This window comes from Hyperolius riggenbachi, chromosome 4 (genome assembly GCF_040937935.1).
Source record: "Hyperolius riggenbachi isolate aHypRig1 chromosome 4, aHypRig1.pri, whole genome shotgun sequence".
Taxonomy (NCBI): Eukaryota; Metazoa; Chordata; class Amphibia; order Anura; family Hyperoliidae; genus Hyperolius; species Hyperolius riggenbachi.
The window spans coordinates 91,220,729-91,240,398 of record NC_090649.1 but is presented as its reverse complement, the minus strand read 5'-3'; the positions used below and the strand labels follow the sequence as shown (position 1 = coordinate 91,240,398).

At 45.4% G+C, this 19,670-nt stretch overlaps 1 protein-coding gene across 4 annotated transcripts in view; it reads left to right on the top strand.

Annotated features, from left to right (window-relative positions):
* Positions 1 to 19,670, top strand: part of GREB1 (growth regulating estrogen receptor binding 1) — a 198,631-nt gene that overhangs the window by 165,622 nt on the left and 13,339 nt on the right. For all 4 annotated transcript variants that reach the window (XM_068280291.1, XM_068280292.1, XM_068280290.1 and 1 more), the window contains 5 exons: positions 977 to 1,119; positions 7,144 to 7,305; positions 10,166 to 10,370; positions 15,864 to 16,038; positions 17,862 to 18,080. In XM_068280291.1, coding sequence (XP_068136392.1) covers positions 977 to 1,119; positions 7,144 to 7,305; positions 10,166 to 10,370; positions 15,864 to 16,038; positions 17,862 to 18,080 — 904 coding nt within the window. The remainder of the gene's footprint in view (positions 1 to 976; positions 1,120 to 7,143; positions 7,306 to 10,165; positions 10,371 to 15,863; positions 16,039 to 17,861; positions 18,081 to 19,670) is intronic.

Genomic DNA, 19,670 nt, shown 5'->3' with positions numbered 1-19,670 from the left:
CTAGTAGAGAGAGATCAAAGCATTCCAAGGATTTACAGCACAATTCTGATGACTAAGGTCAAAAGCAGTGCACTTAACTCAACGAGATAACTCTGTTTAAGCTGCTAATGGGTTAATTCCCCCCCCCCCCAATGTAATTTTCTGCCGGTTTCCGGCACTTAGCACCGCCCCTTGCACAAAAGGTCATGGGCGCTTCTACATCTCCAATTAGAGAAGCACGGACCTCTTGCACTGGGGCCAGAAGCTGGATCTCGGGAGACCCAGCAAGTAGTTTAAGCATTAGATACACGGGAAAATAGTCACTGCAAAATCGCTTTTGAAAAGTGATTCAAAGCCATTTTTCAGCGCTCTTATCACTCCAAAATCGCTGCATGCACTGCGATTGCAATAAGTTGGTATTGGGGATCATTTAAAGAGGCACCATAGTGACACATTGCGATTGCATCGGGGCCCTTGGGCTAGAGGGGCCCCATAGGGCCCTCCCTGAACTTTAGTATTAACTCTCTATTGGTCCTGTGCTCATAATAATCACTTCTATAGATACTTTGAATAGTGGTAATCATTAACAAGCTGTTCCTCGTTCCCTTCTTGCACCTCTGACACTGTAGTTGCCATTGGCAGGTTTTGGTGCGCCTTATCAATTGTTATGTATAGAGTGCTGGGGGGGGGGGGGGGGGGGGGTGCGGGCATTATAAAACTTGCATCAGGGCTCACAGCTTCTTAGCTACGCCACTGGTGACAGGGGTAGTATCTGGGTAAGCTGAGAGGTTAGTTCAGGTGGGGGAGCAATTTCTAGGATACCATGCTAAAACTCTACCCTTTATGTCATATTTAAAAAAGATCTAGAACTGAGGAAATAAACGTATTACAGAGCTCTGTCCTAAGCTTGTCAGAGGAAGGGAATGGAATCCGCTGTTGACTTTGGGGGGCGAGATGTATTTTGTCCCAAATTTGAAAAAGTATTTTATGTGTGCAGATCAAACTACAAATAGGAAAAATGAAGACTTATATGTGAGACGCTCAACAACACGGATGAGACTATCAAAATACGCAGCTTACAATACCTACCATCATTGTGAGCAGTGCCACCAGTACATGGGATACAACCCCCGCTTCCAGGTAAGCAGCAGCCTTCCCAAGTGCTTAAAGAGACACTGAAGCGAAAATAAAATTATGATATAATGATTTGTATGTGTAGTACAGCTAAGAAATAAAACATTAGGAGCAGATACATAAGTCTAATTATTTCCAGTACAGGAAGAGTTAAGAAACTCCAGTTGTTATCTATGCAAAAGAGCCACTGAGCTCCACGACTTTCAAAGTCGCAGAGAGCTCTGTCTTCTGAAGCTTATTGTCTCATCTGTCAGTCACTGAATTTTCTTTTTCTCTGCAGAGGACATGTCAAAAGTTCACTGGCCTGCTGTGAGAAAACGCGGAAGAGCCGCCGCAAGTACTCAGAGTGAGGCGGCTGATTCCGCGTCTAACATGGCATCTGGAGTGTTTAGAAACGCATCCACCAGCGGGGCGGAACGCGGAGAAACTGCCGCATGCCCAGCAGTCAAAGCGCGGAATCCGCGTCCGACGCGGCAGTCGGTACGGTTGGGCCTACTACTGACACAGTGGCTGAGCGCGGGGAAACCGCCGCATGCTCGGTTGGCGGTGCGGCTGGCCCCGTGCTCGGAACAGGCTGATACATTGCAAAACATGTCTGGTATGGCTGGGACTGATAGTCCACACAGGATCAGAAGGACGCGCGTGCGCGCTGAGAGGCAGAGCTTATATGACACCCAGAGGAGAGTCAGCTGACCAGGCCGGTCAGCTGACAAAACCATCTGTTCTCATTGGTTCAGCACTTAGGGGAGGCGCTTGGAAGCGCTTTGGGTATATATACTGGGGGCTGGCCATTCCTCTGGTGTCTGGCATTGCGATCACTACGTGGTAGCACTCAGACCTTGTCAGTATCTGTATTTATTAGACCCTCTGTTGTTTGCAATCTACATGTTGCCACTCGGTACACTTATCCAACGACATGGCCTGACGTACCACTGCTACGCCGATGACACACAGCTATACCTGTCCTTCAAACCTGGTGGAACAGACCCTACTCCAAAAATAAACTCTTGCTTAGCTGAGCTACAGGCATGGATGAATGATAACTGGTTGAAACTGAATGCTGACAAAACTGAGGTCCTCTTTGTCCAAAGCCAGCACTCGCCATCAAAACAGCTCTATCCTAAAGCAACACCAATCAGGATTGGGAATTCAGACATAAACAGCTCCAACCTTGTGCGCAGCCTTGGCGTACTAATCGATGGGGATTTAAGTTTCAGAAACCAAATTTCATCTGTAATTAAATCTTCCTACTTTCATCTGAAGAACATTGCAAAGATTAAACATCTGATTCCCCCAGAGGATCTTCCAACCCTAGTCCACGCCTTTATCACATCACGTCTGGACTACTGCAATGCCCTTTATGTTGGCCTTCCCAAAAAGGACCTGCGTCGCCTGCAATTAGTGCAGAATGCTGCTGCCAGATTGCTAACAAACCAGCCTCGCCACTGTCACATTACACCGATCCTTCGCTCACTGCACTGGCTACCAGTAGAATGGAGAATACTCTTCAAGATTGGACTGCTGACATTCAAATCCCTGCACAATCTGGGCCCTGGATACATGAAGGACTTGCTGAAGCTGCACCACACCTCTCACAACCTCAGATCAGCTAGTTCTATAAACTTGGTCACTCCCAGAGTGCACCTCAAAAAATCTGGAGATAGAGCCTTCTGCCATGCTGCCCCTACTCTTTGGAACTCCCTGCCACACCCAGTAAAGACAGCACCATCCCTGGAGCTATTCAAATCCAGACTGAAAAGCCACCTGTTTAGCCTGGCATTTCCGGACTTATAAAATTCTTCCTCTGTACCACAATGGTCTGAGCCATGCTTATGCGCTTTGAGTCCTATGGGAGAAAAGCGCTCTACAAATGTTATTTGTTGTTGTTGTTGTTGTAGTTTCCAAGGTGTTGATGGCCAAGGATCTCACACCTTAGTCTAGGAAATCTGTTGTTATCTGTATTATATTCTAGATCAGTTTCTCAGGTGTTGACGACCAAGGAACTCACACCTTAGCTTAGGCATTGTGGATTATTTGTTATGACCTTCTGCTTCCCTGACCATTCTTCTGATCTCTGATTTTGTACCTTTGTTATTCTGATACTCTGTTGCCAAACTCTGCTTGCCTTACCCTCACATCTGCCTCCTGTCTCTGTACCTTATCTGTCTGTGTGTTTACGACCTGGCTTGCCCGACCTCGAGAACTATCTCCCTGTTAGAGATAGTTCACAGATCTGTCAGTGACACTTCATCATTGGTGTCACTCACGTTCTGTCCTTCCTACTCTCAGCCTGACTCCTCTCTAGGGAGAGTCCAGGTTAACGGAAGGCACTTGTATCTGTGCAGTACTCTTTACTGCTCCTGTACCTGCTCCAGGTGCAATCCTCAAAGTATTACTGTTGCATCAAACACTCTCATTACTCAGGTGTCCAGAGGTTAGAGATATATCTGATTATCGGTGATACTGCAGATCATCAATAATCGGGTATATATCTGCATTCTCGGTGATACTGCAGATCACCGGTAATCAGATCCTCTCTGTGTTACACTGATCGTTACACCTGCTCTGTAAAATCATTTAGAATGCTGAGTAGTGTGTAAACTGCAAATATTAGAGAATGATTATAAATGTTATAAAAAACACTATATAACTGAAAATACAAATATGAGAATATTTTCTTTGCTATTAATGTTCTAGTAATTATTCATACTACACAACCAATTCATTATACCATAATTTTGTTTCCGCTTCAGTGTCTCTTACGCTTTCTGTCTATCTGTGTATCATGTATAGAAGAGCATAAGTAATCTTATAACATAAATGTAGTGCATCCACTCCAGGAATGCTTTTATAATGTATTATTGATCGTATCCACCTGGAGAGATCCCATGCTGCAACATGGAACCATTCCCTCCCCCCAATGTTTTACATTATTAGTAACATTATTGCTATGTATCCATACCTCCCAACATTTTAAAATTAGAAATCGGGACACAGGCCACACCCCTAACCACACCCCCAACACACCCCCTAACCACACCCCCAAGTCACGCCTACTACAAAAAGTTTTTTGAAGAATTTTTTTTTTTTTTAAATATTGATGCCCTTATATTTTGTAATAAATATATCCCTCATATACCCTGCCCGTAGGTGGGGCTAACTGTAATGTAGTACCAGCTAATGTAGTTACATAAAAAAAATATGAAGTAAATGCACATAATGAGAGACAGTGTTTCCCCAGTAAATGCACATGAGAGACAGCTTTTCACCAGTAAATGCACATAATAAGAGACAGCTTTTCACCACTAAATGCACATAATAAGAGACAGCTTTTCACCACTAAATGCACATAAGAGAAAGCTTTTCACCACTAAATGCACATAAGAGAAAGCTTTTCACCACTACATGCACATAAGAGACATCTTTTCACCACTAAATGCACATAAGAGACATCTTTTTACCACTAAATGCACATAATAAGAGACAGCTTTTCACCAGTAAATGCACATAAGAGACAGCTTTTCACCAGTAAATGCACATAATGACAGCCAGTTGTCCCCAGTATATGTAGCCAGGCATATATGTGCCCAGTATATGTAGCCAGAGGTATATGTCCCCAGTAAATGTAGCCAGGGGTATATGTCCCCAGTATATGTAGCCAGGGTGTATATGTCCCCAGTATATGTAGCCAGGGTGTATATTTGCCCAGTATATGTAGCCAGTGTGTATATGTCCCCAGTATATGTAGCCAGGGTGTATATTTGCCCAGTATATGTAGCCAGGGTGTATAGGTCCCCAGTATATGTAGCCAGGGTGTATATGTCCCCAGTATATGTAGCCAGGGTGTATATGTCCCCAGTATATGTAGCCAGGGTGTATATGTCCCCATTATATGTAGCCAGGGTGTATATGTCCCCAGTATATGTCCCCAGGGTGTATATTTGCCCAGTATATGTAGCCAGGGTGTATATTTGCCCAGTATATGTAGCCAGGGTGTATATGTCCCCAGTATATGTAGCCAGGGTGTATATGTCCCCAGTATATGTAGCCAGGGTGTATATGTCCCCAGAATAGTTAGCCAGGTGTCCCCCCCCCCCCCCCAGGAGGGGAGCAGAGAAGAGGGAGAGCGGTGGGCAGCGGTGAAGAAGGGGGGCCATCTCCCCCCTTCTCTCACCTTAAGGTGCTCTCCCTCCCTCGCTGTCCCCTCTGGAATGAAGTGCGGTGGCTGGCAGAGGGGCGGAACTTACCTTCCGTGTCCTCCGTCTGGTCTCGTCGCCGGATGATTTGCCACTACTCTGGCCTGATCCAGACCAGAGCAGCGGCTGCGGCACTAGAACTTCCGGCCGGCGCTTGGAGCGACACGGAAGGTAAGTCCCGCCCGCTGCCAAGCGCCACCGCCAGTCAGCCACACACACATCGGAGGAGAGAGCGAGGGACGGAAAGCACCTAAGGTGAGAGAAGGGGGGGAGATGGCCCCCTTCTCCGCCGCTGCCCACCGCTTTCCCTCCACTGCGCTGCTCTCCTCCTGCTACAGGCGGCTGTCAATACTGACAGCCGCCCGGGACTTGGGGGGCTCTTACCGGGATAGCGGGAGAGCCCCCCAAAATCGGGAGAATCCCGACGAAAACGGGACGGTTGGGGACTATGTGTATCTGTGATCTGCATTCTGCACATGACTTCTGAGAGGTCCAGACTGGGAGGAAATAGAGGAGTGATAAGACCTGATATGTAAATAGCAGATCACAGATGAGTGAGCTATCCTGTGATGCTGGATACACACGGTGCGTTCCCGCACTCGATTTCGCGCTCGATTCCCGTCGACTCAATTATTTCCGACATTTTCGATTTGCGTTTCGATGGATCGTTAGGTCGATTTGCATGTAAAGTATGCCAAATCGACCTAACGATCCATTGAAACGTAAATTGGACATGTCGGAAATAATTGAGTCGACCGGAATCGAGCGGGAAATCGAGTGCGGGAATGCACCGTGTGTATCCAGCATTATATGCAGGGCAGTTTCTAGGCTATATAACTTCCAGGGCGAGGGTGTAAAAATCAGTATAGGTGGCCCCCCTCCCCTCAGTATAGGTAGCCAGAGAGTCCCACCCCCCCCTCCACAGTATAGGTAGCCAGAAAGCTCCCCCCCTTCTCCTCAGTGTAGGTAGCCAGAGAGCCCCCTCCCCTCCTATAGGTGGCTAGAGAGCTCCCACCATCCACAGTAGCCAGAGAGCTCCCTCCACCTCCCCAGTATAGGTAGCCGGAGAGCCCCCTCCCCTCCCATAAGTAGCCAGAGAGCCCCCCCGCTCCTAAAGGTAGCCAGAGAGCCCCCTCCCCTCCAATACGTAGCCACTGAGCCACTCCTTTCAGTTTTAGGTAGCCAGGAAGTCCCCCCCCCCCAGTATAGGTAGCCAGAGAGCTGCCTCCCCACCCACCCCTGGTATAGGTAGACAGAAAGCACCCCCGAGGGTGGAAGTATCTCACCTCTCCAGGAACCACACGCTGCCCATCCTCTTACTCCTAGGCCTCCAGTCTCATTGTTAACCGGGTCCCATAGGATGACATAAGAGCATGTCAGGGGGCAATTAAACAGATGCCTAGGAGGAAGAAGATAGACAGCACATGCATCCCAGGGAGGTGAGTTCACCAAACTCTGCATGCTCCCCCCTCCCCCCACACACACACACACGCCACTTTTGAACTCAAAACAATACTGAGGCAGCAAAATACCGCCTTGATGGTCAACGAGATGCACAAATTTCATACAGATTGTATGGAGCTTGGAAGTGAGCCTGTCACATCCACATCCTGCTAAATCTGTTTGCTTCATTTTCAATTTTCATAAAATTTCCATGAAATTTGCATGCAAGGCGGAATTGTTTCCATCACATTGACCATGTCTATTTATAATCTGTGACCATATCTACATCTGGTCAACAGAGGGCAGCTATTATACATATATATATATATATATATTTTTTTTTTCCTCGAACATCATTTTTTTTTAATATTATCTTTACTTTTGTCCCCAGATGTATGAATCCACGTTACATGCATTTGCATTCTCCTGTTCCATGCTTGGAGAAGAAATACAATTACACTTCATTATACCCAAATCTAAAGAGCATCACTTTGTGTTCAGCCAACCAGGCGGTCAGCTGGAAAGCATGAGACTCCCCCTCATCTCTGATAAGGTAAGAACTGAGGCGTGGCCTAAGCCCTCTCTCATGTCACCCACACAGCTAGTGACACTACACACAGGTTGATGTTGGGTTAAAGTGGACCTGTCCTCTTGCACAGGACAGAAGGAAAACATTAAGAAAGGCACCCTGTATGCATTTAAAAAAGCTTGTCCTATTCCCCCTCATCTGTGACTTATCACAAGTTGTAATTTGATCCCTCACCTGTGTCAGCTGACAGCCACGGCAGAGAGACTAATTTGAAAACAGGATGTTAACAATATGCCTGCTTCCAGGAAAGCAGGAAGTAGATACACTGCAGATTTATTGCAGAATTTGTATCAGCTGTAACAAAGAATTGTTTTTCCTTAAAGGTTCTTATGCTGTTGTGTATCTTTTAGAGGAGAGAGGAAGTTCTGAGTTCAGGTCCACTTTATGGTGGCCATACACTTACCAATGTTTTTTATCGCTATCCCGCCAATTCAATCATTTGATCGAATATGCTAGAAACATTTCTCCTGTCAACTGATTTCTGGGCACACGATGGAAAATTTTGGTCAATTAGCGGCAGGTTGGGAGCATGTTGCAAGCAGAGTTCAATTCGACGACCGACAAAGCTACTCTCAACTGTCCACTGTGCGGTTCCGGCAGGGCTGCTCAAATCCGGAACCGGGATACATCCGGATAGTTCTATCCGGATATCTCCCAGTTACCTGTGCGGGGTGGGCGGTGGGGTCAATCTTACCTGTCTGACGTCTTCTTCGTCGGTCCCTCGGCGCCTCCCACGATGCGGTACAAGCGGCGGTCACGTAATTACAAACACTTTCTCCTTCTGGGTTGAAGGAGGACCATAAAGTGGCCCTACTGGCTGCTTCTTCTTATGTTTACTCCCGGGTCTCTAGGCGTCTGTGTGACATCACAAATGCTAGAGGCCAAATACTAGAGGACTCTAGTGATCACGTAAGGAACCTGCCACAGTGCCCCTAGTGTCTGCCCTCTGCATTGCATCACACATGCACTCCGGGACTCAGGAGTGAAGAAACAACAGTCAGCGGGGAGAGCAGAGACCGGGACCGAGCAGCGGACAGGTGAGAGTGCTGCCTTCAACTATTCTGCATGACCCGGAGGGGGACTGGGAGACCCAGCCGGCAAGTACAGATTTTCAAAGATTTAATGCTGAAATCAATTGAAAATGTGTGTGTAGTGTGTGGAGGGATTCGAGCAGATAGATCCCTCTCTGATCTTGGATAGCTAACAGTGGTACGTTCACCAGTTGTCAGCTGCTCCAATATGTGTCTGATGAGCAGATGTGGCCAGCTGGAGGCATCTAGGGATGCAGTGGCGCCTCTAGCCATTTTGTCCCTCCAAGCAAGAAAACCTGTGGCGCAAAGGTGACATACGAAGGCACAGAGGGACAGAAGGAGGCACAAAGGGGCACAGAAGGAGGAAGAGGTGGCACAGGGGGACCGAAGGAGGCACATGGAGACAGAAGGAGGCACAAAGGGAGATAGAAGGACAAACAGGGGGTCAGACATGGCACAAGAGACTGAAGATACAAGGAGACAGAAGAAGGCATAAAAAAGGACAGAAGGAGGCACAAAGGGGGAAAGAAGGATGCACAAGGCACAGAGGTGTCAGCTGCCTGCAACGTACACTAAGTACATGCAGCAGAAGCAAGTAATAGAACACACACAGGGCGGGTCTTAGTCAGGGGTGGAGCTTAATTTGAGGAGTGGGGCTTAATCCAGCAACATGGAGCCCCCCCAGGACCAATGGCACTCTAGGCAATGGCCTGTACTACCTATGCCTAGAGGCTCCCCTGTGGGGATGCTTCACTGTCTCCAGTATCCTCACATCTGATGAAGGCTCATTCAGAGAGTCACACACTATGCAGTGTTAGGAGGTGCTGGACCAGTCCATATAAAGAAAAAAGAAAAAAGCATAATCCAAGAGGTCCGCTCAGTGGAAGAAAATGCTTTTTTTAAATTCACATTCCAAGCCAGATGTTCATTCCAATAACCAACCAAAGTTTAGGGGTCACCTTTGTCAAGACATTGAACAGCCATGGCCCCGAACTGTTCTTTGGTTATTGGAATGGACATCTGGCTTGGAATGTGAATAAAAGATTCCTTTTTTTCTGCGGAGTGTGCGGTTCTTGGATTATACCAACATCTGATCAGGTTGCAACCACCTGCCATTTGTTACATGCAGTTGCTCTTAGCTCTAAAGAACTAGAAACATGAAAAAAAGACAATTATATTAATAAAGTGAATTTCAAGTTAGAGTTATATGTAGGCTGCCATCTTTATTTTCTAAATAAAAAATGCCAGTTGCCTGATTTCTGTGCCGATGCTCTGCCTCTAATACTATATGTCACTGGCTCAGAATGAGCATGCAGATTAGTTGCTTTGACTCTGGTCTGCCTCCACTGGCTGCATACCCAGGTGACAACCTGCCATCCAGTTGGACAGTAGTGTCACCTGATGTGGAAGCCAGCAAATTACTGCTCGCTGGCTTCTACAATATGTGAATGGGTGGTGCCAGCACTGCTATTCTATATTCGCGCCGCCTATATTTAAAGTTGTTGTGGGCCACATCTTTAAGTTATACATTTTGTGTTTGGGGGCCAGAGAAATTTTGAGTTTGGGGGCAGCCTTCAGCCCGCGGGCCGTAGTTTGAGGACCACTGCACTACTCCATACATACACTTCACCATACATCACAGTTAAGGGACAAGATAATATATACTCTGTACAGCGCTGCGGAAGATGTCAGCAATAATAATATGCACGGAGCCTGGTGTGAATTGTAGAACTTACATCTTGTAGTTTGTCATTTCCTGTGTAACGTGTTTTTCATTCTGTCATTTCCTGTAGAGCGCTGACTGCGCGAAAAGCCCCATCTTTACTCCCACCACCGGCCGCCACGAGCACGGTCTGTTTAACCTTTACCACGCCATGGACGGCAGCATCCACTTACACATCCTAGTTGTGAAGGAGTACGAGATGGCGATCTATAAAAAGTATTGGCCCAACCACATTATGCTGGTCCTGCCCAGTATTTTCAACACTGCCGGAGTGGGTAAGTGTTCCCCGCAGCTGGTGCTTTCAGTACCTTCTGTAATGGAAATATACAGTGTTTTATATACATTTCTTATTATGACTCTGAGTATTACGGCGCATCCTCCAAAGGTTGCTTGAGGCCGGTTTCGGACTGGCAACTGGTGGTATAAGAGCACTTTGATGCGCGGTAATCTCCCTTCTGAGTGCAGGCCAAGCAGGAAGGGAGGCTCTCTAGCGCTCACTTCCTGTGGCTAAAATTCGAATTGCGTGGAAGTGTATTGAAAAAATACGCATTCGCGCCACTACGCAAATGCAAAAACACTTTTAAAAAGCTGCATCGCCATAGACTTACATGACTTCCGGTTCGGCGCGCATGTTGCCCGATAACTCGCGATAAATCGTTCACTTCCGGGCTCTGGCTGATCGCATCGTACTGCGCCAGGTATGAAATGCGCCATAGACTTTCATTGGCATAGCTTTAACCTGGGGCAAAACAGGGTAACACACCACGCCAGTGTGAAACAGGCCTCGGGTAGCAGAAAGTCTAGTACCGTCTGCTTGATAAGGGCCTGTCTCCGCTCATCAGTTTTTCTGTGCATTTTCTGCACAGGAAAACTGCAACCAATGTTAATCAGTGGGCTAATTCACACTTGAATGCGTTGTTCACATGCAGAAAAACAATAGACAGCAAAGCAGCACTGTCAGACAACTCATGAAGAAGACGCAGAGAAAACTGTGGAATACACGTTACGTTTTTTGCGGAGAATCGTACCGATATATGCCTTCGATAATAAAATTCCGACATGTTCTGATTCTCCGCTCGATTCTGTTCCGCTCGATTTCTCATAGCCCCCACCTACACCATACCATTCTTTGTCCAATTCGATTCGATTCATTGATTCAAATCAATTCAATCCAACATTTCCGATTCATGATTCGATTCAATTTGCCATTGTTTTGAATCGGAAATGGAATCTAATCATGAATCGGACATGTCGGATTGAATCAAATCAAATCAATGAATCAAATTGAATCGAATCGGACAAAGAATCGCATGGTGTAGATGGGGCTTAAGAGTGTGTACGGTCGAAGCAGGTAATTTGGGTGCTGCCTAATGCTGGGTACACACGATGCGATTTCCCGCTTAATCCGCTGGATCGATCGATTATTTCCGACATGTTCGATTGGGTTTTGATCGATACAGCCGTCGATTTTGCCCTTTCAAAACCCTTTTGAACCCTTTCAAACATGTCGGAAATAATCGATCAATCCCGCAGATCGAGCGGGAAATCGCATTGTGTGTACCCAGCATAATAAGACTGCAATGTTCATTGTTGCTATAACGACACCCAGTGTGTGATTTGGGTATTGACAATGGCCGCAGCATGAGGGATTACTGAAGAGGCTAGATAAGGACTTAGCTTGGTGAAGAATGTGCTGTAGGTAAAAGCCTAAGTAGAGTATTGGCAGTATTGAGGATACTAGCTTCACATGGGACCCAAATTACTCGGGACTCCTTTACTACATACGTGTGCAGGTGTAGATGTGGTCAGTGGTGTGAAGGTTGGGTACAAATCCTTCTTGACTTTTACTGACAACACTGTGCTGTTTGAAACAGAAGGTATTTGAGATTATTCAGGTTGGAGTGAGCATAAGATGTGTTTCACAATGCATCACTGATGAATATGCAAATCATCCTTTTGTTATCCCTGAAACACACCTCAAGAACCGCTGGAATGTAATGATGTGTCACCTTGTTAATATTACAGAGCCACACTAATCCAACATGCATACAGACTATTTCGGACTGGTTGATGGGATGATTTGCATATTCAGCAGTGATGCATTGTGGGACACCTCAGATGCTCACTCCAACCTGAATAATTGCAAATACCTTCTGTTTTAAGAAGGCAAATTTCTGTTTTCCATAGCATTTTAGTAGGAGGCTTTTTGGTCTCTTACACACTCCTAGGCATTCTGGTTCACCATGAGCTTGCTGGGTAACTCTGTGCTGTTTAAAGCGGGATTGTCACTATAAAAATCTAATTTCAACAGCATCTGGTCTGAGTGTATTAAGTGATAAAGATGCTAATCCTGCATTCAAAACTTTCCAATCCTGCATTCAAAATTCTGGCCCTTTAAGTGTCATTGCCAAACAGTTGCATGCTGGGGGTCTTTTTATCTATAGTATATTCCTCCTCTTCCCTTTATTTCCCTGCCTAGCTCCCTAGATGAAACATGATCCTCTGCTCACCTGTGTTTAAAAGCAATGCCGAGGTGACTCGTCGATTGGAGGGGAAAACAAAAAAAAAGTTAAGGGAAGAAATCACATCGGGATTTAGCCTCAAACTGTGGGCAAAAGACATGGCCCCCACCAGGAACAGAATTCTCTTTATTTACTATATAACATTAACCGAAATCAAAATCGTGGACAGTACAATACATGTGTTATGTAAGTAGATCAAGTATGTATCTACTTATATATGTGTGTTTTTTCCCTGGCATAGTATGGCTAATTCTCCTGCTTTAAGATGAGGATTCTCTTAGGGCTGGAACCCACAAGAGCGTTTTTTTGAGCATTTTGGCAGCGCTGCGATACGCTAGCGTTTTGCCAAAACGCTCAGCTGATGTTAATGGATGGGGCAACTTCCACAGGAGCGTTTGCGTTTCCCAGAAACGCAAACGCAGGACCTGCAGCATTTTGGGAGCGTTAGCGCTTCAATGTAAAGTATTGAAACGCTAGCAGAAACGCTCAGCAAAACCTAAACTGAGCGGTTTTGCTAGCGTTTTGCGGTTCAGCACACTGTAACAAAATTAAAAATAATTCACAGGACCAATCAGGATAAAAACGCGAAACGCAAAACGCTACACAACCGCTGAGGAAAAAAATACACTGTTGCAAAACGCGACCGAAAACTCGCATGAATCCGCTTGCAAACCGCTCATGCAAAACGCTAGCGGTTGCGTTTTGCGTTTGCGGATTTCAGTGGGTTCCAGGCCTCATTCAGTATACCCCATGCACTGCTCAAACAGATGCCTGTATAGCTGGCTAAGTCATATTAAAAGATAGAACATTTTTACTCTTATGCTGGGAATACACGGTTCGTTTTTGCCTTCGTTTAAACCTTCGTTTCGATTGTGCCTTTTGTCCTTTTCGATCCCGAAATAATCAGTCATACGGTTAATATCACCACCCACGGTTTAGTTTTTTTTTCCGATTCTGATGGTTTCGTTTTTCCAATGATCGAAGGCTGCAAAGAAACGAAACGAAAATCCCTTTTTACAGGGACGGACTAGCATAAACGAATGTATAATCGATCTGAACAGCCATCAAGCCTACCAATGGCTCGATTAGATGGATAAAGAGAGATAATATCAAACATGTTCGATCACTAGTCGTTCGTTTTTGGGGTCTATTAATCGAAACTATAATGAGATTATGACTATTTTCACATACGTTTTCAACACTCGATTCGTTTACCGAACGAATCGAAGGTTTAAACGAAGGCAAAAACGAACCGTGTATTCCCAGCATTAGGGAATACAATATAATTGCGTTCATCACATGCATTTTTTCTTGCTGTTAATTGGGCTGTGTACTTTGTATATTGATGTGTTGGAACAGAGTGACATCAGAGTGGGCGGGGCCGCATGGGGCATAGTGCAGGGAGAGGTCCAGCAGGACACAGCCATGCACCAATTAAATTAAAGTAGAATATGACAAACCTGTAATGACACTGACCTGCTTGCTGAGACCTGACCGTCTGTAATGATTTTGTAAAGTTTTTCCCCTCATTATACCCAGACATCAATGACCCCTGCGCACCTTACTATTCCTGAGTGGACACTGGATGCCTTTTCAATAACTTGTATTTCAGCTCATGTCTCTCTCTGTTATGTCATTTATTCCTATTTATTAATTGTGAATATGATTCCGCACATGTCACCGTGGGGTCATTTGACATTGACGAAAAAGTTACAGTGATTTTTGAATAGTTTTACTTGTAGTTCATTCCTAGTAGAAGATACCAAACTCATGTTTTATTGTATTTATTTGTCATTTTATCAAAACATTATTTGCCGATAATTATTTAACCTTTTAGCAGCCAATTTATTTAGAGGCTTGCAAGTTCTCCGGGCCAATTTATTTTAGCACTTTTTTATTTCTTATTTGTTACATTTCCTTGTTAAAATTTAGTATTGCTGTAATGTGTACTGATGGCCACTTGCCACTAGGGGGCAGTGTGAGACAATAACAGAGGACTTCTGCTTTCAGTTTCTCTTTCCTCTGCTAGCAGAGAGACATCAATGCATTCCAAGGATTTACAGTATAACGAGTTGGATATCTAGTCTGTCCATGGCCTCACGTTGTAGCATTTTTAAACTGTTCGTTGTCCTGGCGCTGTGGATAGGCACCATTGGCCGTGCTGAGCTGGTGTGGCCGCAAGTCTGTCCAGCCTAGGGCAGTATAGTGGCATCTGCTGAGCAAAGGTTTGCGTAGCATAAGTCTACGCGTTTCACTCCGCCCTTGGAGTTTCGTCAGGATGTGCTACGTTCTGACAAAGGGCGGTGTTTCCCCACCATTGTCTTACCTAAAATAGGTGTATGTTTACAAGTTATAGTGAATCCTGTAAATTTGGATGCACTATTTAAAATTGATATGGATCTGCATGTAATCTCCTATAAACATTGCGGTTTGTGCAGCTTATACTGGTTTGTGCTTGTGTTCTTTTTGGTGTCATTTCAGATTACCAGTGCTTGCACCCGTAAATCCTATATAATAATTTACAAGTGTCCCTGCGTCCTGTTCATGTGTCAGTACTTTTGTGCAACTGGGCATGTCAAGCACTGACAGCCGTTGGGGTAGGACGTGGGGCGGACCGGCTGGTGTGCAAGGCGGGCGCGAACTGACTGGCAGCGGTGGCAGCTTGACAAGACCTAGAGCACGTTTTTTAAACTGGCTTAGGTCAACTAGTAGATCATATTTAGTACAACAACTTTAGTTGTTTTTCTCTAAATATTAAACTGCTCCACTGCGCTACTCTGCAGAAGGGGGAGGAGCAGGCTGCCACAAGTGCTATGGTTACGCCACTTAGTTTGAGGCTGTTCAATAAATGTTAATTCTTAATAGACAATTTGGCCCACGATTATCACTATGTTTTGGCCCCTTACGTGATTGAATTTGATACCCCTGCCCTATACTATCGGGCAGAGGAGATTCATGAACCTTTGGAAAACTGCACATTCACCTTATCAGGCAGATAATATTCATTAGACCACTAGAAGTGATGACAGGTTCTCTTTATAGACCTGTCTGATCCCTTTGAGCATCTATGCGCCGAGCCTTCTGGGAGAGTGAAGCAGCGACTGGTGCTGCTGAATAATTCTGTGTACACAGCGGAGTAAATGTATCTGTTTAACCTTTATTAGGTTGGCTCCATTATAGAGCAGCATGTTTATTGGAAGCGGCACATCCATTTCAGCAGAGTAATGTATATTGTGCTGTTCCCAGGAGCTGCTCACTTCCTCATCAAGGAGCTGTCTTATCACAATCTGGAGCTGGAGCGGAACAGACAGGCCGAGCTGGGGGTCCGGCCCCAAGACGTGTGGCCTTTCATTGTGCTCGCCGACGACTCCTGCGTGATGTGGAACGCGCTGGATGTCAGCGTCACTGGAGACCATCCGAGGTAAGAAGTCACCACAGATACTGCGCATTAGCATTCTTCTCTGCATCTCCTCCTTAGGCCTCTGGATTGCCATTTTGCTAAAGTTACTATAAAACTATTTAAAGTGGACCTGAACTCTTGCACAGGACAAAAGGAAAACATAGAGAAATGCACCCTGTATGTATTTAGAGAGTTTTGCCTGTCTTTCCCCCTTAACGGTGTCTAATCACAAGTTGTAATTTGATCCTCCCCTGTGTCCGCTCAGGAATCTCCTCTGCCATGGCAGAGCTGCTAATCTGTAAACATAGGATGTTAACTCTATATCTGCTTCCATGAAAGCAGGAAGTAGACACACTGCAGATTTATTACAGGAGTTCTGTAAGCTGTAACAAAGAAATGTTTTTCTTTAAAAGTTATTATGCTGTTGCGTATCTTTTAGAGCAGAGTGGAAGTTCTGAGTTCAGGTCCACTTTAAAATCCCAACTCTGGTCACAGATCTGAATATATCATCTCATGACGTAGGCCACAGTCACATGAGTGGTGCCGTTTTCGTTTTTCTATCGGTTTTCCTTTTTGAAATCCTGCCATTTTTCAGCTTTTTGGTTACTAAGGAGTTGAAAACTACTGCAAGGAGTGTATCTGTGTGGCAAACACTTATGAGATAGACATTTGTATGTACAGTGCCAAGCATACACATAGCTAGGCTGTGTTAACTCTTTCAGGCAGATAAAGAAAAAAAGGTACATTCAGGTATGCAAGTGACAGTTTCTCTCTAGTCAGAACCTAGTGGGACTATAGTGCAACCCTCACTGATAAAAAATTACAGCCATAAACTCTTTCCTTGGAGGAGAACGACTTCTCAGAGAAGGGAAGAGACAAAAAGGGACAATAGTTAATAGATGTTAGCTCTAGCAAACTAAGTCTGTGTTATTGAGCAGATACAATAAAACACTAAAGTCGATTTAAACATAAAATAAAACTGGGGAAGGGGGAGGGGTATCTCAAAAGGTCTTTTTTAGCATAAGGATAGCTAGAATTATTTATGTCATCAGTTTATTTTCACCTCGGTATGTCTGCAACTGGCCCCGGTAAGTCTTCCAGTCAGCGCAGGGGCAGCCCAGCTGTGCGCGCTCAGCCCCGTCGCACACTCGTACTACTGCGCAGTTGCAGAACGCTTCCGGCCACGGGGGTGCATGGACGGCTGCGCATGCGCAGTATGCCTCGGACCAGAGGACTTCCGGGGCAATTTGCAGAGGCTGCATGCAGTGGAGGACGGCAGTGAGAGAGCGATCAGGCCGGAGGGGGCTGGAGGAAGCCCCAGGTATGTATACATTTTTTATTGCGTCCCATCTAAGGTTCTCTTTAAATATATAGAAGGAAAGGGTCCACCTTAATCCTATTAACCCATCTAAACAGTAAAAAACACACTAGTGTACAAAAAACTGCACTGCGATTCTCCATTGGGAAGTGTTGCAGGAAAACGCACGCAATTCTTGCAAGAGTCACCTCTGCCTTAATGGTACTATCAGTTGTGCAGAAGAACTGCATAAAACACAGTCTGATTAAAAAAATAGCTCCTTGGTCCCCCTTCAGGCAGCTGTCCCCCCCCCCCCCCATGCATCTGCCTGGTTTGTCTATGCCTAAAAACTGCCCTGTGTGAGTGAGGTGTCTGTTCTGTGGGCTGATCCCATGAAACCATGCAGATGGTGCTTCTGATTAAAAAAAAATAAAAAAATGAATCAACCTCAGTGAAGTAAACTCTTAGCCACTGTGCAAACTGAGTATGGAAAATGTCTGTGTACCACCCTTACCTCTGTTCTGATCTGTTCTCCACAACACCACAGGGAGTGCTCTTGGACTGAAAGAAACGTGTCTCTGAAGTACATCCTGCAGCACACGGAGGGGACGCAGAACATTGCGCAGTATGGCATGCTGGGAATGCGGAAGTGGACCAGTAAAATCCAGGGCACAGACCTGAGGGAGCCTTTCTCCCGCTGCCACCTCCATGACTTCATCCTCCTCAACGTGGATCTGACACAGGATGTGCAGTACAACCAGAACCGGTATGTGACTACTACAGTCCACCCTCTTCATGTAAACAAGACCTAAACTCTAGGACAAGGAAAACACAGAGAAATCCTCCAAGTATATAATTAGAGAGCAGATCCTGTCCAATTCTCCCTTATCTGCAAGTAATCAGAGGTATAATTTGAGCTGTCAGCTCTGTTTGAACTGTGCCGAGGTGTGTGTCGAGTTCTGTGCTAATATGTAAACACAGGAGGTTAACTCTTTCTGTGCTCCCATGAAACCAGGAAATAAACACTGCAGATTCATTGCAGGAGTTCTGTAAGCTGTAACAAATGTTTTTCTTAAAGAGTTAATATGCTGCTGCCTATCTTTTAGAGCAGAGAGGAAGTTCTGGGTTTAAGTCCGCTTCAAACGAGAGTGGTGTTGGGAGAAATTTGAAGGCTGCCATTGCTGGCCTCTTTCTAAACAATGCAAGCTTCCTGGCTGGCATACTGCTCTTCTTACTTCAGTAGATCGATTCACACATAGTTCTGCACACTAAGCCTTGCACAGCAGTACAGGAGGTATTTAAAGAGACTCCGTAACAAAAATTGCATCCTGTTTTTTATCATCCTACAAGTTCAAAAAGCTATTCTAATGTGTTCAGGCTTACTGCAGCACTTTATACTATCACTGTCTCTGTAATAAATCAATGTATCTTTCCCCTGTCAGACTTGTCGGCCTGTGTCTGGAAGGCTGCCAAGTTCTTCAGTGTTGTGGTTCTGCTATGAACTCCCCCTTCCAGGCCCCTCTATGCACACTGCCTGTGTGTTATTTAGGATTAGAGCAGCTTCTCTCTTCTCTCTTATCTTTTACAAGCTGGATAAATCGTCCTCTGAGCTGGCTGGGCTTTCACATACTGAAGAATTACAGACAAGGGCAAAGCTGTTTGCAGGAAGAAACAAGCAGCCTGAAACTTCAGTGCATGAGAACAGGGGGAAAGAAACACACAAATGATCTCTTGAGATTCAAAAGGAAGGCTGTATACAGCCTGCTTGTGTATGGATGTATTTTCTATGTGTGGACATGCTGTACATCAACCTACTTCCTGTTTTGGTGGCCATTTTGTTTGTTTATAAACAAACTTTTTAAAACTGTTTTTAACCACTTTTAATGCGTCGAGGAGCGGCGAAATTGTGTCAGAGGGTAATAGGAGATGTCCCCTAACGCACTGGTATGTTTACTTTTGTGCGATTTTAACAATACAGATTCTCTTTAAGAAATATAGTGATGATGGGTACTAAAGGTGATAACAACCGCCTCAGTCTATAATCAAGCATGTGTATGGCAGCTGCCAACCCGGGAGCGATCCACCTGACAGATCTACTCAACCCCAGCTACGCCGATCCCATTGTCCATGCCGCTCCACCGCCCACCGGTTACGTCCATGCCGCTCCACCGCCCACCGGTTACATGCCACTCATTGTTCCTCCGTGGGAGAAATCTGGGCAGTTGCCCTATTGTCTGTATGGAAGCATCGGCCCTAGTCATACGTACATGATCGAGAAGAAGAGAAGAACCAGGGGTTTGTACAGAATAATTTGATCATATACTGTATACATACTAGCATTCATTTCAGAATGAGG